This window comes from Ochlerotatus camptorhynchus, unplaced genomic scaffold (genome assembly GCF_037179485.1).
Source record: "Ochlerotatus camptorhynchus isolate MF236.1 unplaced genomic scaffold, CSIRO-AGI_Acam_v1.1 ptg000220l, whole genome shotgun sequence".
In the NCBI taxonomy this organism is placed as follows: Eukaryota; Metazoa; Arthropoda; class Insecta; order Diptera; family Culicidae; genus Ochlerotatus; species Ochlerotatus camptorhynchus.
Window position 1 is genome coordinate 1,797,990 of NW_027040710.1, and position 18,699 is coordinate 1,816,688.

The following is an 18,699-nucleotide window of genomic DNA, read 5'->3' on the forward strand; positions in this document are numbered from 1 at the left end:
GACTTAAGTAACAATAGGGGCCACCAAACGACGTATAATAACTTTTGACTTAAAAACCAGTATTTTTTAACATGAAAGCTAGCGATTTGCATTTGTATGATTAGAACCCTGCTATATATGTTAAAAATTGCTATCACTATGAGATTATACGAGTTTAATTGAAAATAGGAATAACTTTTCGGTCATCAAAACAAAACTTTATTTTTCTCGGATTGGTGCGAATGTTACTTACGACATAATGAAAATTTGCTCTTGTATTTGACTTTAATTTTCCAAAAATCGCCTTTTCATGTTTGGGTGTATGTAGTTTATCCCAATATGTGTAAAATTGATAAAAGTGTCCTAGTAAATTGAACCAACCAAAGCATTGGTAGTTGATGCACAGGAGGTACAACCCATCCAAAACCCTTCCACGCCCACCGCTGAAGCTGTAACGTTACCTGTCAAGATGTCGTGATATTTTGAGTCTGCGCAAATGTCGTACAAATTACAAAACTGTCAGTGTTTCAAAAACTGTCATCGATGATGGTAAATAGCTTTTTTCCCGGTAATAACAATAATAATAATAATAATAATAATATCCGTATAATAACATACCACAGAGCGCCACGTACCACCTGAAAACATGGCTCGATTAACCTACGGTTTCCGTTCCACGCCGGGCGGGGCAGCTCTGGCAAGCGTCCAATAAACGAATGCTTCTAAAAATGTCTGCTTTCTATTATTTGTTGCTTATCTTTTGCATTTAAAAATTGTACTCTCGGTAGCGTGACTTTTGCGACTGCTGTTTTAGCTGATGATGAGAATGATTATTGCGATGATTATGCTGTTGCTGGTGGTGATTGCTGCCACTACAGGTGGTGGTGGTGGTGGTTGATGGCTATTTCGAGCTGGAGATGCCCGAAATCTCGGGCCCGGTTTCGGTTGGGCCCTCCACGCTGCACACCGAGTCCTCCGGTGTGCGGGACGGTTCTGCTTCGGTCACTTCCACTTCGCTGACCGCTGGACGATTGTTGCGATGTTTGGCGCTTAGTGCCTGAGGGGTTTGCAGGAGAATGGTTTCGTTAGTGTTGAATAGTTACATAAGACTTTTGAGTTGCACTATAAGAGCTTTATTTTTTTGATTTGTTTTAAATGGCTTTTCTGTACAATTATTTACACTTGCGATCTGCGATTTAACGTTGTGAATAGCGAGGCGAAACTATAAGACTGGGGCTTGTTGAGTGGTAGTATAATGAAGGATTCAATTGTTAATCCAATTCAGGCACTTATTGGATTTATTGAGTGGAAATGATTTTGATTTATGATTTATTATAGTAGTCTACTGAAATTCTCACACAAGCTTCCAATAAATTGCGTAACCATCAATCTTGGTAAAATTTCGCTAATAATCCGCTACCACTACCATACAACAACAAGCATTACCCAGTAACGAAAGGCCTAAATGAAAAGAAGCAAAGCGCTATGTATTCATGTAGCAAGTTAGACGCGCTGTTTCCGTGCCAGCCATCATACGAAGCGTTCATTTGCAAACCATAATACGTTTCAGAGCTTATTGCGTGGATGGCCAGAATGTGCCTGCTTGCGATTGCTTTAATTAATCCCCAGCTTTAATTAATCCCCATCTCTCTCTGTCATGTTCTTCTTGTTGCTCCTGAAGGCGGCCGGCGTAGTTCCTAGATATATGTAGTTCCGGATGTAGACTCGAGTGGCACCGGTCGACCTATTACATGCAGCGAGAGTTACGACGGATGGTGCATTATCTAGACCCTTGTTACGCTTCTTCGAACATGGGCTTTCTCGTCCTTTTCATATCCGTGTACAAGAGTAGTGTGAATGTATGTCGGATGGGTAATGTGTGAAGCACTCAACCGCGGTTTTGTTCGGTTTATCAATTAAGATCACGTTTTCCGGCAGTGCTTTCGAAGGCAGAATATCAAACTGTGTGCTCCTGTTGAGTTTGTTGGTGCGTATTAAGTGTAACGAGGATATCCTCTCAAACGACGTTTGAGAGTTCTAATTATGCTGACGTTACAGGTGAAGCATATAATTGGGCATACCCAGAGAGTAGGAGTGGGTTTCCGAACGGGATTTCATAGTAGAAAGAAAAGTGGCAGACTAAGGGTGGTTCTAAATGAAAAAAGACAAAAACAAAAACAAACTTACTTTTTAACTATTATACCAAATGACTTTAAATTTTTAGAGAAGATTGTATTATTTCATGATGCAAATACGAGCTACATTAGCAAAAATAAAATTCAATTAGTTAATTTATACTTCTTTAAAATACTGCTTTTGTTTGACGGAAAGGGGTTGATTTTCCATATGTTTTGAAGGGTTTAGATTTTTTAAGTCAAAATGAGCCGAAATTTTGAAGTGTAATTTTTAACCGTCGAGCGTCTGTCCACCAGGAGGTGCGGCTCGAACAGCGTCTGTCTGGGATCCAACGGCTGAAAAAGAAATGCTGTATTGTGTTAGCTAAATCCAAGATGGCAGCCCCATCTACACAATAACCCGAGCGTCTGTCCACCAGGAGGTGCGGCTCAAACAGCGTCTGTCTGGCATCCAGCGGCTGAAAAAGAAATGCTGTATTGTGTCAGCTAAATCCAAGATGGCAGCCCCATCAACACGATGTAGGTATCGCGACCCTGGTACTGTAGCATACTGAATTATAAAAGTACTCAGAAAAATGAAGTAAGAAGAAGAAAAAACGAACGGAATCTTCGGCAACTGACCAAACGGCATCGAAATAAGGACAACGAATGGACACTCGGTTCTTGGAATGTCAGAACGTTAAATGAGTGGGCATTCTGGCCCGTGAACTGCAAAAGGTGAATGTGAGTGTGACTGCTATTCAAGAAGTACGGTGGCTTAGATCTGGAGAACGTGAATTCAGGGCGGTAGATCGTTCAAATACCATATCTACTACAGCGGTGGCGATTGAGTAGTTGGTTTCGTAGTGATTGGGAAACAGATGAAGCGGGTTATGCGGTGGAAACCGGTTAGCGAGCGCATCTGCGTTTTGAGGATTCGTGGCAAATTCTTCAATTACAGCCTGATCAACATCTACGCACCGACTAACGATAAATCCGATGACGTGAAGGACGCGTTTTTTGAAAGCCTGGATAAAACCTATGATGAGTGCCCTAAACACGACGGGAAGATTGTCATCGGAGATGCAAACGCGCAGGTCGGAAGAGAGGAATTCTTTCGCCCAATCATTGGAACAGAGAGCCTTCACTCTGCAACGAATGATAATGGCCTGAAGCTCGTGATATGGCCATCAGTAGCACCCACTTTGCACGCAAAGATATCCGAATGCACATCTGGAGGCACCCTAATGGCGAAACTTGCTCCCAGATCGACCACGTGTTGGTGGATGGTCGGCATCAGGGTTACTTCTACTCATTTGCTATAAAAAAATGTTTTTCGGAATTATGAAATCATGAAATAGTATAATGCTAGTTAGTACTTGTAAGTTACAAGAAGAGGCCATGAAGTATAAGTTTGACACATAAAATTTGTCAATATTGCTTGCAGTGCGTCACAATCAGCGATTTTACGACTCGTGAGCGCTCACTCTGAGTGAACGCTCGCGAATCATAAGATCGCTGATTGTGACGCTTTGAAAGTGGAATTGACAGGTTTTATGAGTCAAAAACATACTTTACACCCTCTTCTTGTTACTTACAAGTACAACATATCATTATAACATCTAATGATTGCATAATTCCGAAAAATATTTTTTTATAGCAAGTGAGTGGAAGCAACCCTGGTCGGCATTTCCCGGATGTCGTAGATGTCAGGACCTTCAGGGGTCCTAATATCGACTCGGGTCACTACCTCGTTGTCGCGAAAATTCGAGCGCGTCTATCGACCGTTACGAGTTCGAGAAACCGGAGATCGATGCGTTTCAACATCCAGCGTTTGACAGTAGATGGTGTTGCTGCAGAGTACCACCAGAAGCTGAATGAGCGGATAGCGGAAATCAACGTGAACGAGAATCTCAACAATCTGTGGGAAGCTGTCCACGGAGCGGTGAGCACAACAGCACGAGAGGCGCCCCCGGAACGGGTGGTTTGACAGAGGAGAAGAACGTCGCCAGAAGCCGGATGTTGGTGTCTGGTACCCGTCAGAACAGAGCGCGGTACAGGGTATCAAGGTCAGCCGAGAAACGAACCCATCGCAGGAGAAAAAGGCAGTACGAAGAAACGCGTTATTGCAGATGTGCAAGAAAGTATGGAGCAGAATGATATGCGAAGCTTTTACGCAACTGTCAATGGCGTGAGGAGTAAGACAGCGCCGTCTCCCGCCATGTGCTATGACCGTGAAGGTAATCTGCTGACAGATAAAACGATGGTGGCTGCCAGGTGGAAGGCGTACTTCGAGACGTTGCTGAACGGAGAGAACGAGAGAGCATCTACAAACAGAACACACATCGACGACGATGGTCAAGCTGTGGAACTACCAACGCTAGAAGAGGTGAAAAAGGCGATACGAGAGCTGAAAAACAGTAAGGCTGCGGGGAAGGACGAGCTGCCGGCCGAACTTCTCAAACACGGAAGTGAGCAGCTGCACCAGATGATCCACCGTGTACTGCTCAAGATATGGGAGGAGGAAGAATTGCCCGCTAGTTGGTTGGATGGTCTCGTTTGTCCCCTCTACAAAAAGAGACACAGACTGGAGTGCGCCAATTACAGAGGAATCACGCTTCTGAATTCGGTGAACAAAATATTATCACGTGTTCTGTTCAACAGATTGAGACCCCTTGAGGAATCCTTCGTCGGCGAATACTAGGCTGGTTTTCGTGAGGGTCGATCAACGACAGATCAAATGTTTACCCTGCGTCAAGATTTCAAGGCAGCGTACGATTCAGTAAAGAGAAACGAGCTATGGCAGATAATGCAAGAAAACGGTTTTCCGACGAAACTAATTAGGCTGATTCGTGCAACGCTGGATGGTTCGAAATCATGTGTACGGGTTGCAGACGAGATTTCGGCCTCGTTCGTGACCTTAGATGGGTTGAAGCAGGGAGATGCTCTTTCGAACTGGCTTTTCAACATCGCCCTCGAAGGAGCGATTAGGAGAGCTGGCGTGCAGAGGAACGGTACCATCATCACAAAGTCGCACATGCTCCTTGGTTTTGCAGACGATATCGACATCATCGGAATCGACCGTAGAGCAGTGGAAGAGGCGATAAATTCTATCAAAACGAAGTACATGGTCGCCGGTAGAAAGCGTGGGAGCAATAGTGGTGTTGGTAGTGAAGTGGTGCTAGATGGCGAAAAATTTGAAGTTGTGGACGAATTTGTTTATCTTGGTACTTTAGTGACGTGCGATAATGATGTTACCCGAGAGGTGAAAAGGCATATTGCAGCTGCGAACAGGGCTTTCTACGGGTTGCGTAGCCAGCTGAAGTCCCGCAGCTTGCGTACGAAAACGAAATTCGCGCTGTACAAGACGTTGATTCTGCCGGTAGCCCTTTATGGCCACGAATCGTGGGCATTGAAAGAGGCCGATCGGAGGGCTTTCGGTGTCTTCGAGCGTAAAGTGCTGCGAACAATACTCGGCGGTAAACTGGAAAATGTTGTACCAAGAATATAACGGCATGGATATTGTGAAGCTTATAAAACACGGCAGGCTACAGTGGGCTGGGCATGTGGCACGAATGCCGGAAGAGCGTCAAGCGAAGTCAATATTCAGCAGGGAACCCGGAAGAGGACGTCGGTTTCGGGGTAGGCCACGCACGCGTTGGCTTTGTGCAGTTCTTGAACGTCCAAGGCGACTGGAAGCGATTGGCTCAGGACCGGGACCAATGGAGACGGTTACTTCGTTCGGCGCAGATTTGAATTCAACGAGTCGTCGTCCATCAGGTACTCAGGTAGGTAATTTCTATTAATATATTATTTGGAAAACAAAAATAGGTTATTGGATAGTCAAGAAACCAGACGCTTCATATCTGGTGATTTCAAATTTGAGACTGTATACATTTTTTTAGACAGCATGATGTTCTCATGACTATTACTTGTTAGAAAGAACCTCTCAGAGCTTGATAAGTACATTATGGACTAAACAATCTTCATTCAAAATTTCAAGTGATTTGGTGTAATAGTTAACAAGTTACACTTGTTTATGTGTGTGCCATTTTTATCGAATACATCCTTTACGAACAATCATCGGAGATGTTTCTGTTAGATGTTAGCATTTCTTTAAAATACTTTATTTTGAGCTGATGTAAATCCCATCGCACAGCTTTTAAATATTTGCCCTAATTTGGGGCTACATACTGCCTGAAATCACTGTAGTGTTTTCTGGTGTGGTCCATTCTTAACTGTTGTTGTGCAGTTTTGAGCCGAAATACATCGATCATTGATGTTTAGAATCATATCAACCTGCTGCAGAAACACGCAAAACAAATGTCTTATTGGTACATCCATGGTTAGGTTGGTTTTTTTAAATATATATTGTATATGTTCCTTCCGAGATATGTAATGGTAGTACTTGCAACCGGCTGTAACGTAAAATGTATTTTTTTTTAGAATTGAGGACTTGAGGAATGGAAACTGCAACTCCAGTTGATGAGGTAATTGTTGTGGGTGACTTCAATCTAGCTGGTGTTTCGTGGAAACCATCTCACAGTGGCTTTCTTTATCCAGACCCTGTACGCTTTGTATTTCTTACAGGATCAGTTAGCCTTCTCGATAGCTAGGGGAAATGACGGCTTCGGCATGACAGACTATTTTCGGCAACCCAAATTGAAACACTATTTTCACTGGATTTTCTTACGAAAAACGCTTCGCTGAATGCATGCAAACGATTCTTTATGCTTTCAGCTTCAATTTGATTATATTTTTACCACTGAGAAAAAGCAATCTAGCAGGGTTTTCTTGAAATGAAACACACGCACTACAATTTGTAGCTGATTTCGAGTTGCCGATAATAGAACAGCAGATTTACATGCAGTTCAAATGGGACGGTTGCCGAAGAAAAACTGGTTGCCGACAATACTCGCTCTCACTAGAGAAGATTGGAGCTTTGTAAAAGCGTTTCAAAACAGTTTTTGACAATTCTTTCGACTGAAATTGTTAGAGCAGATGGCAGCAAAAGATTGTAAACAAACCAATACTGCATATGTGTGCGTTCCATAGAGAAAAAGGCTATAGAAAGAAGGTCGCTGCTTAGGTTGCCGAGAATACGTAAATTCCCCTATAATGCAGCAACGCTATCTCAAATCAATGACGTAGTTAACGAGAACAATCGAAGCTTAGACCTCTGTTTCGTTAGAGCTCAGAACACTGCTCCAGTTATCTCCACGGCACCTTCTCCACTACTAAAGCAAGTTCCTCATCATCCTCCTTTGGTTGTCTGATTGGTTGTCTGATAACGTTGAAACCGTTGCGCAAACTTTTTCACATGTCTTGGCGTATGTCATTGACAGACACGTTCCAAAGAGAGTTCACCGAAAAGGGTCAAACCTTCCTTGGCAGACGAGCCAATTGCGAAAGTTGAAATCGACCAAGCGAGTGGCACTAAAGAAACTCACCAAGTATCGTACGCTGTCGCTGAAATATCATTACGTTAGGCTCAATCATGAGTTCAAGCGAGTTAGCCATCGATCACAGGAGTGGAACTTTGGATCAGAAAGTGGCTCCACTTGTCATTTGCGAACACTAGCGCACCTAGCGGTAGAAGGCATCTTCTGCCTGCAGTTGAGATAGGCAGCATGCTATAATAGTGTGAGTGCACATAGAAAGCCCGTGTGGAACGCTACCACAACACATCGCTTGTTGAGCAGAAAAACGAACACTTTTTGATTCACCGATTTGTTTGCACTTCTCCTTCTGTTCTGTGCATCGATGCTATTCGTGATATCAACGTGGGATTCAGAGTAAACTCAAGTCACACCCGAAGTCCTTCTGGATTACGTTAACGAGTAGTGCAAAGAGTCTGGCCTACCATCGTCAATGATGTTCAACGGAGAAGTTCCTTCCACCTCTCAGGAGATCTGTCGCTTGTTTTCAGACAAGTTTGCCAGCGTATTCTCTGATGAGATAATAACCGACGACCACGTTACCCTAGAAGCTAGTAATGTACCACTCTCCGGTCAAGCGTTGGGTGCAATTGACATCGACGTCGAGATGATTTCCACTGCCGTACAACAACTTAAGTCGTCCTTCAACCCAGGACCCGATGGTGTCCCATCAGTATTTCTGAAGATGCATATCGCCAGCTTACTGACACCGTTGCAGCATCTATTCCGCATGTCCATCTCGAGTGGTATATTTCCATCTTGATGGAAATTTGCACATATGTTTCCTGTTCACAAAAAGGGAAACAAACGGGACGTAATTACCGTGGAATCACATCGTTGAGCTCAGTTTCGAAGTTATTCGAGTTAGTCATCATGGAGCCCCTGCTCTCTCATTGTATGCAGTATCTAAGTAGTGATCAACAAGGCTTCGTTTCCAGTCGTTCTACTACCACTAATCTACTTTGTCTGACATCGTATGTCACGGAAAGCATGACAGAACGGGCTCAAACAGACGTAATTTACACCGACTTGTCGGCTGCATTCGATAAACTGAACCATGCAATTGCGATTGCTAAGTTAGATAGACTCGGAGCAAATGACAACCTCCTGCGATGGTTTCGCTCTTATCTCAGTGATCGCTAGCTGATGGTAACCGTTGGTGAATGTCAGTCTGCTACTTACCCAGCCACGTTAGGGATACCTCAAGGAAGTCACCTAGGCCCGTTGATTTTCCTGTTGTACTTTAACGACGTGAATCTGGTCCTCGAAGGCTCTCGTCTATCGTATGCAGATGATCTTAAAATCTATATCCGGATCCGTTCTATCGATGACTGTCACTTCCTCCATTGCCAGCTCGAAGCGTTTGCTAACTGGTGCAACTTGAACCGAATGGAGGTCACCCCGCGAAGTGTTCAGTTATCACCTTCTCTCGCAAGAAGGAACCGATCATGTTCAATTATGTACTTCAGGAAACAACTATCAGCCGTGTCAACCACGTAAAAGACCTGGGAGTTATTTTGGATTCCCGGTTAACGTATAAGCAACACATCTCGTTCATTATCGAGAAGGCGTCAAGATCTTTGGAATTAATTTTCAGGATTGCATAGAATTTTTCCGATATATATTGTCTCAAATCGCTATACTGTTCCCTGGTGCGGTCCACCCTGGAATATTGTTCTGCAGTATGGAACCCAAGCTATAACAATGGTGCTGAAAGAGTTGAGTCCGTTCAGCGTCGATTTCTTCGATTTGCTCTGAGGAAGCTGCCCTGGAGAAACCCTTTTCGTCTACCCAGCTATGAAAGTCGATGTCAACTGATTGATCTGGAGCTTCTACGTACTCGGAGAGACACTTCGCGGGCCCTGCTCATCGCGGATCCCGAGCGCTGCGAAATAACGCTATGTTAAGATTGCCTCAGCATCGCACTAACTATAGCATGAACGGTGCTATAGACGGCCTTCAACGTGTGTGGTCAATCGAGTTTTTTCAGTGTTCGATTTCAACCTGACACGAGAGATGCTACGCCGGCGCTTATCTCGTATTTTCTCTGACGCAGTAAACCGTTGAATGACCATGTATTTTATTGTGGAACAATATGGCGGCCATCAGGATTCAGAATGTATCAACTATCCTACAATATGGGTATTTTCGGAACGGGGTGCCGACAATCGATATTCGACGCCATCAAGTTTCATAAAACGTGTCAAATACTCTAAGATATGGGTATTTTCGGAACGGAGACAACGCGTGGCTGCCGAAAATCGATATCCGATGCTATGTTGGACTCCAATATGGCGGCCATAGAGTACCAGAAAAAGTGTCAAATACCCTACAATATGGTTATTTTCAGAACAGGGACAACGTGTGAATGCCGAAAATCGATATACGCTGCCATTTTGGAATCCAATATGGCGGCCATCGGGTTTCGCAAAAAGTGATAATCACCCTAAGATCTGGGTATTTTCGGAACGAGGACGACGCGTAGATGCTGAGAATCGATATTCAATGCCATTTGTAGGCTATTTGACACTTCTTCTGGATTTCAAAATGGCGTCGGATATCGATTTCCGGCCTCTAGACGCCACACGCTATGTCTGAAGGCACTTTTATTGCAACATTCATGTACCTCATATTTTTCTTCACAAGATGTTAGCATTGATCCTTACAATCAAATCTGTGATAGTTTTAAAATATTTCATCTTGGGTTTTTAGAGAAAAAGTGTTTTGAAGAATACTTAGTCGTTTACAAAGGCGTATACGGACTATTGATGATACAAAACTGTTACGGATCGAAACAAATTCAGCTGAAAATGATTCAAAAGGAGATTAAAGTTGTCAAAACTCTAAGTTTCAATGATACAGTAAGATTCCCTCTTCGGTACTGTCAGATATCGTAGCAATGTCATGATCTCAGAATGTTTAAATTAATAAAATAATCAAGCAATGGTTTAGTCTCTAAATTTACTATTATTTAGCCATTCCATTGCAAAACGATATATTGGTTCTCAGAATTTGGTAGGAAATGGTAGTTTTGATCCTTATCGTAATTTTTTTTGTCATTAGGGTGACTATTTCAACGTTAGGGTAGTCCAAAAAGCGTTTTTTTTTATTTTTTTCAAAAATGACTTTTTTTTAAATTATAGCTTTTGAACAACTGGGCCAATTTTAAAGATCAAAATATCAAATGAAAGGTAATTAAAAGTACAAAAATATTTATAGCAAAAAATCAGGATTTTATATTTGAAAACATTGATTGTATTCGTTTATTATGGTTTTCACGGTTTGTAGATAGAGGGTGCAAAGTGTTTTTATATTTTTCCTTAAAAATTTAGGCTTTTTTACACAACATATCGAAAAATCAGCGATGTGTTGTTTTTCATTAGCTGATGACTAAAATTTCATCCTTCAAAAACTGCTCAATTATCAGGCAATGGCGTTTATCAAGCACCTACAATGGCGACCAGCGAATCCAAATTGCGTATGCTGAGTCGCATTTGCGGCAGCCACCATATTGCGTTATTGGGATCATTCTTGGCCGCGTTGTCTTTACTCATAGCTGATTTGAGGCCGGGCTGGATAGTTTGACATTTAGCCAATTTTAGCGTCTGTAATATAACTAAAGTATAGTTTAAAGTCATGTAAAATATAAAGTTATAAAGATAACTGTTACATACTGACCTTATTAACACTCAGATTAAGATCTTTCTTAAAGCTGAGTAAATCTTCGTGAGAAATCTTAGATTTTTTCCAGACTGTTTCAAATTTAAACGCATTGGTCTTCCTGCGACGTTTGAAAAACTAACCGAGACTAGTTTTTTGCCTGCTAACTAACTAATGCTTTTGGCAACAAAGTGATGGTTACTTTCATCTGCCAATTTTGAGAGATTCTGAAGTCTGAATCCTGAAACCTGCGTCCGAAATTTTTTATGAATTTCTTTTTTTTCTGTGGTGTTTTTTCTAACAAATATGTACACACCCACACAACTTTGACTGTCGAGTTTGGTCTTCTGGATGTTTATGAACCTCAATTTTCATAAACTGCTCCCTTTTTATACCGGTAAACGGCAATGTAACATGCGTAACTCTCATTTTTACGCCCTTTCACCCTGCTAATGCCCTCGATCACATTTCGTAAAAGAGAAAGAGATATTGCAACAAATTCTCAATATTATACCTGTTTTCTAAGACATGGAGTGGGAGTTGTTCCACCAACGACCCGATGAGGCAGCTTATAGAAGTTACATTCAAATTCAAATCCCTGTTCATATGTTTTTCCTTGATTTCGTTGAACTTCGATGAAATTCTTCTAACTTTCATGATGCTCTTTGATGTTCTTGTTTTTTTTTCGTGAAATTCTCAGACGTTTTTTAAAATTCATAGTAGGTACTTTCCTAATGTTATTAAATTTTCCTGTGGTTCACAAATCATCCTAAAGGTTGCAAAAATTTCCTCGCGTTTAAAGAACTGTTTGCAGAACATTATTGAAATTCATATAATGTTGCTATAGTTCACAGAACTCTCTTCAAGTTCGTAGAACTTAGCAGGAGGGCATTGCACTCCCCTGAAGCTCACAAAATGTCCCTGAAGTTGGCAGATCTGGAGAGCGAAGCACACCTTTAAAGTTTGAAGAATTTTCCTGAAGTCTTTCCTGAAGTTCAATGAACTTCTCTGAAAGTTGTTGAATTTCTCTGCTTCTTTGGAGGAACTTATTTATAGTTTGCCGAACTTTCCTAAAATTCACTACAGTTCCCTATAGTTCACAGAATTTCCTGGAAAGTCGCTGAACCTTCCTAAATGTTTTCTTATTCAAAATATGGGAATTGCAATGAAGCTCTAGCAATTCTGTAGTAATTCAAGGCTAGGACTACCTAAACTCACTGGGCGAAAATAGCTAACCTCATGTGAGTTTCATTCCTGTATTATTGGTTAGACGATTTTCAAACCAATTCGTCATGGTTGCCAGAAATTATTTTCGATCTCGCCATTGAGTCAAACATATCTATATTTTTTAATCCAAGCCAATTGTCCACCCCTTGGGATGTTTTGGTGGCAAATACAACAAGAAAACGCTCTATTTTCTTCATGAAGTTTTTTTTTTAATTTTTCCAGATTTTCTACACGATACCTCCAATAAAAACAAAAACACTCGAATGAGGGAAGAGAAATTAATAAAGAAGTTGTTCTGGCAACAATTATTAATAGATTTTGGTCAAAGTCGACATAATCAATACGGATCTTACTTGAGAGTCAGAGTTAGAGTTCTATTTAATGCCATTTAGATTAATTCAATCATCATTTGAATCTTGTTTAACTGCATTTGTTCAATTCGCAATAGTCCATATACACCTTCATAATCGGCTTTGTAAACTTCAAAACACTTTTTCTCAAAAAACCCAAGATGAAATATTTTAAAACTATCACAGATTTGATTGTTAGGATCAATACTAACATCCTGTCAAGGAAAATCTGAGGTACATGAATGTTGCAAAAAAAGTGCCTTCAGACATAGCGTGCGCCATCCCGATTCCAATAATACCTATATTGATGGCTATTTGACAGTATTTCTCACTTAATCTGAAATCGGAAGGCACCATCATGGATTTCGAAATGGCGTCGCATATCAATTAGACTTCATACCGATTACAAAAATACCAATATTGATGTGTATTTGACTGTATTTCCACTTTTTGGTAAATCGGAAGCCGCCATCTTCAATTTCAAAATGATATCGATTTTCATCCTCTAGACATCATCCCGACTCCCAACATACCTTTATTGGTAAGTATTCGACAGCATTTGACATTTTTTTCTTAAACCATCTTGGATTTCAAAATGGCGTCGCATATAAATTTTTGATCTCTAGACGTCACCCCGATTAAAAAAATACTCATATTGATGGATAAACAAACCACCAACATCCACGTGCACAGATCTATATGCATACACTTAAATGAGCCGAGTGAACAAGCAACAAAAGTAATAAAAACTGCACGAATTTGGATCGAACAGGTTTGCTTCAATGCAAAAGTAAGTTCATTTGACCTTGAAAGAAGAAATGAACACGAGTCAAGCCAAAACAAACAGCATGAAAACAGATCGAAAGTGGTTCTGTTGATGTTGACGTGGATCTGCTTGAAGAGAAGACAGAATAACTTTCAATTGAAAGTGACGGTTGACAGCTTCATCGTCGCTTGATGATTTTCGATTGAAAGTGACTTTGTGTTGCCCTGGTTGCGGTACGTTAGACGTGTTAGGTTCCTATCGTTGTGTATTGAGTCTCCATGTATAACTATTGGAACCTAACGCTTCTAACGTACCGCAACTATAGCAGCGTTTCCCCTACAACATTTAGCGTGGCAACTACCTGAAAAATACTGGAATTATCAGGGAATTGTGCCATCAATCAGGTCATTTTTGTAATTTAGCTTCATTGGAGTTGTTATATCTTGTTGTTCACATTTTTTAGTCTGTTAACTAACTTTATTTTTTATTGTGCAATGTTTTGAAAGTCCACAAACATTTATTTTTATGTACCTTATTACGTTGTTTTTCCTTTTAATTCTTCTACTAGGGAAAATGGATGTAATTGTCGGCCTAAATGCCCCTAATTTGGGCCCATACATAAATTCAGCAATCTATTAAATTTTCAATAGCGATCAAAAATATCCATTGGTACCGTCCCAATGACACCTTCATCTAGATACAATTGATAAATAGCAGATTTTTAGCGATGGGCTCAATCTTAGATCCATAGGCCAACATTAGAGCAATTTCCCCTATCTGTTATAGTTTTTTGAAAGAGATAGGAAAGTAAATAGTGAACTAGTGAAAGTGATACATTAGTAGTGGAATCAAATGAAAAAAACAACGTAATAAGGTATACAATTATTTTACTTGTTTGATGTTGGTTTGCAAACCACGTAGTGAAGTAAATGCATTTTCCATAGTTTTCGGCAATCGTACACTCAGCGTTCAGGCTAATACGTTAATATCACACCGGACATCCCTAACTACCGCCTTCATATCGATTCATCATGGTAACACCGTTCAACGCGTAGGTTCCAGGAATTCCTTTCCTAAAGGTAAACCAAGGATAGATGAGTCCATTGCACGAATTCGTAGACTCTCCTGTAATCCATTGTAGATTTTGCCGTCGTATTTCCTTCTTCCACACTCCGTACTCGGAAAGCAGACTCCGCCGCCGTGAGAAGCAGATGAACAGACGAAGAGATGAGGATTTATCATCAGCACCACGCCACTCGACGCACCTTCAGCGTCGTCACGTCTGCCTACGTTCTCGAATTAAAGTTTAGAGCTTTAATAGGGGGCTCATCGCGACCGGTTCGTGTGTTTGTGATCTTTATCCGGAATGCGAGCTTAAACCGCGTGGTTTGTTGATTTATAGCTAATCTATGTATACTTTGGAAGCTGCCGCTTCTGCTAACAACTGCTACAACAATAGCAGAAACATGTTCCATCGAACGAGCATGGGTTCGGTTCGGTTCGATTCGATTCAGGATGTACTGTTTACTTGAGTGGGGGAAAAAAACTTTCCACGGCGGGGCCGGGTGCTGGGGTATCGAGCGCCAAAAAAATCTAATTACAAACTCTAAGGGACTAAGGGGAGAAACATGACAAAATTACCTTTTCTCTGCTTCCTTTTTTCTGAAGATGAATTCGGTATTTGTTTGATTGTTTTCATATATTGGTTTCGGGTTTTTGGAGTTGGTGTTGGCGTTAGTAGTTTTGTATTGTTTTTTTTGTTAATTCAATGTTTTCGATTAGTGGGTGGATGTGACATGTGCAAAGTTTTTGTTTTGTTTGATTTGATGTTAATTTGTAGGTGTTTGATTTTTTTTTAATTTGGTTTTTTTGGTGTGGTATGAGAGGCATCGTGAGTGTGATCGAAAATAGAAAGAGAAAAGAAGAAAAAACAAACAACCATTTATGATCAAATTCTATCGTTGGTAGCGGAATTCAATTACAAATTTACAACTCTACTGGAACCTGCAATAATACAAGCTTACCGTTTTAGTAGTGGCATTATATAGTAAGTAGAAGTGGTAGTGAGAGAGACGAACAACGCGAAACTGAAGGAAACCGAAACATAGTAGTATCACCCATAAGTATTGTACTCGGGAATCAGTTCCGTTCAGTTTCTGGTTGAATGGGAAAATTGAAAAAAAAGGAGAAAAACAAACTCCAAACAACTACTGAAGTGAAGTGAGAATAAATTATTTACACATCAATAATAGTTGGTGAAAGTGGAGCAGCGCGGAAATAAATCAATCCAACTGGTGCGCGCACTCCCGGCGGAACAAAGATGATGAAGAAAACAAAACTACAACTGAAAAATCCCCTGGGTGATGATCGCAAAGCACCCGGAAAGGTGAAAGAACCAAAAACGCGGATAATGGAAATGAAATTGGAAAACTGAAACTACCAGATGAAACAGCAGTTTTTCGTACACACGCTCAAACTTGTGTAAGAGCTTATCAATGTATACCGCAATAGATGTGGATTATGTATAAAAGATCGAAATGAAATTGCACTTCTGTAAGTAGGTATACAACATAAATTTCGAATGCTGCAGAAATTGATTTCGACTCTCCCGTTCCGGTGCAGACGGTCGGTGGGTGGAAGTATGGAAGCGTATGCATTATTCAAAGGGAATTGCCACATTCAATTCAGTGGGCGGATTTGGATTTCGGATATGCATGCCATTGACGTACTAATTCAACTTTCAAAATTACAACCTGTTCGTACGAATTTCGAATAGAGTGCATGGTAAGCAAATTCGAGCACAGAATTAGATGTAGTTTTTGGTCGGTTTTGCAATCTAACCGGTACGTTGGGTGCAGATGGAGTCGCTCCATGGGCTGCTTTTGCATTCACATGATTTCCGGTGAAATGATATGCGGTTTTGTAGAGTCTGCATCATTTGCAGTGCAACCACGTTCGACTTCTAAGATGTTGGTTGTGTGTCTTAAAATTAGTCCAATTCAGTTTTTTTTATTCATTCAGCTAGTTGAAGCATTGGTAAAGCTCTGTATTTGGAATACAAAACGTCGCACAGTGCAGTGCATCTTGGACAAAATATAAAAAAAAAACTTTCATATTCGACCATATCAAGTAGACAGTGTTGTTTATACAAGCTGAACATTGTATTAGGTCCTAAGTAACATTGACAGTTTTCTTCGTCGACTTTCTATTTGTATCCCCACGGCCATTTAAAGACATTACCAGGTATTTTCAGCACACAGATCGATAAAAGAAGCTTTTATCTTGGGGTGGATTGTTTAATAAGACAAAAAAGTTAATAAGAGCAGGCATGAGTTGCTATCAAGACGATGACGAGGTTGGAGGATCGTGCAAAAGTATATTACACGGACGGAGATTGCAGCTCAATTTTGGGTTCTGTCGAAGACATCATATAAAGAAGACTGGAAAGTTTACCATAATCCAAGCGACAGATACAATAGCGCTGCGCTTGAGTGAAGGTGGAAGCAACGCATAGAAAAATGAGCAAATACACAAACCTTTCTTCTGAGGATGTAATCTTTGCTATCAAATTCGTTCGAAGCATTTACCTTTGAGCGGCAGATGAAGCGTTTACTCGTGTTTGAGTGGATGTCGATCATGTTCTTGCAGATTTTCCGGAAAATCTGCAGCAATGTGGGTGACATTTGATTAAATTTGGGTAGACTTTTGCTCAATTGCGGATGGATACAATTTTGCGGTATTTGAGTGAAGTGAACTTGGATTTGAGTAGCATTTTTTAAACGTGTAGGAATAGGCAAGACAACAACCAATTGAAGCGTTTGTTGTAATGCCATCTAGGGTCAATTTTTGATTTGCCATAAATTTTAAATGTAAGTATAGTCTTCATTTTATTTCAGCAACCTTATTTTCCAGCAGACGCTCTGGACAGCAATTTCAACATTTATAAAAACACACATTTGCCAGCAACACTGACTTGGTGTCCCAGACGTCATTTCGATTAGAAAAAGACATTTTCAGGCTATGATTTATTGAATAATGTCGAATAGCTCCCAGTGTGCCAGTTTTTGGCTCTACTGGTTGCCTAATTAGCCTTATCTTAAATTTCAATTTAATTCATTCTTCACGAAATTTAATTCAATGCTAAGCTGTAACCTAAGTTTTACCACATATCTACGCAAATAAAGCATGAAAATGTATTTCAAATTTAAGCCATTCACATTCACATGACTGGAGCACTAGTATTGCAATATTGAACAAGAACAAATTTTAGCATAAATGTGAATGACTGCCCAAAACGAACAATTATGAAGAGTTTAATGCAAATTGGTGAAGGTCAAGTCAAAAATTCATTCAAAGTGTGTTTATGTTACTTGTGGCCAGAACAATCCTTAACTGTTGGTGTGGGATATGTCTTTATCTGGGAGATAGTGCTATTTCTTACTTACTATCTGTCCTAGGGATGAACTAGCCTGAGGCTAAAAATCTCTTAAATAAAAAAAAAAAAAAAAAACTTACTATCTGTCCAGTAATAGATAACCGTCTTGCTCTTAATAGTTTTGAATTCGTACCACCTACGATATTGTGCAACTTATTCGATGCTAATGCTAACTTATTAACGAAAGAGAAAGTTGACGAAGAGAATCGATCAATGTTACTTAGAACCTAATGCAATGTTCAGCTTGATATAAACGAAAAAAGCTTGTGCTGTCAAATTGTTTCATCGTATTTAAGGGGGTAGTACACTCTGTAACTTTCAAAAAATCGATATTTTATTTGGACTTAAAAAATTCTTTGGAATGTCTACTTTATGTGAAACTTTACCCAAAGTCCGTCCGACATTCCGTTCGAAAGTAATAGGCCGAAACGTGGACCAAAATCCTGACCCGCGCTCCGACGTCTCAAAACTTCAAACTTGTTTTTTCTCGAAACATGATTAAAAAAAAATGTTCTATGTTCACATGGGCGAGCAGTGGAACCCATACCGCTAAGGAAAATGCGGCGGGCAGTGGCTGGTGGCACCTGGTGCATTTCCTTTTTTAACAGATGTTTATTTAGCCCCGAAAACTACTTGACTAACCTATTGGTCCCAAGCAAATCGATTAACGTACCCCATTCTAGTCGAAATTCCAGTACTACACAATGTTTGTTTTGATTTGCTATGAAAG

General features: G+C 40.5%; 1 protein-coding gene across 3 annotated transcripts in view; it reads right to left on the reverse strand.

Moving 5' to 3' along the window:
* Positions 1 to 290: 290 nt before the first annotated feature.
* The window catches only part of smog, a 309,749-nt gene continuing 291,340 nt past the window's right edge, over positions 291 to 18,699 (reverse strand). For 2 of the 3 annotated variants that reach the window (XM_065225016.1, XM_065225015.1), the window contains exons 11-12: positions 15,176 to 15,196; positions 291 to 1,036 (exon numbers count right to left, since the gene is read on the reverse strand). In XM_065225016.1, the coding sequence (XP_065081088.1) occupies positions 881 to 1,036; positions 15,176 to 15,196 (177 nt within the window). In that variant the 3' untranslated portion in view covers positions 291 to 880. The remainder of the gene's footprint in view (positions 1,037 to 15,175; positions 15,197 to 18,699) is intronic. The other variant, XM_065225017.1, reaches the window with a different exon arrangement.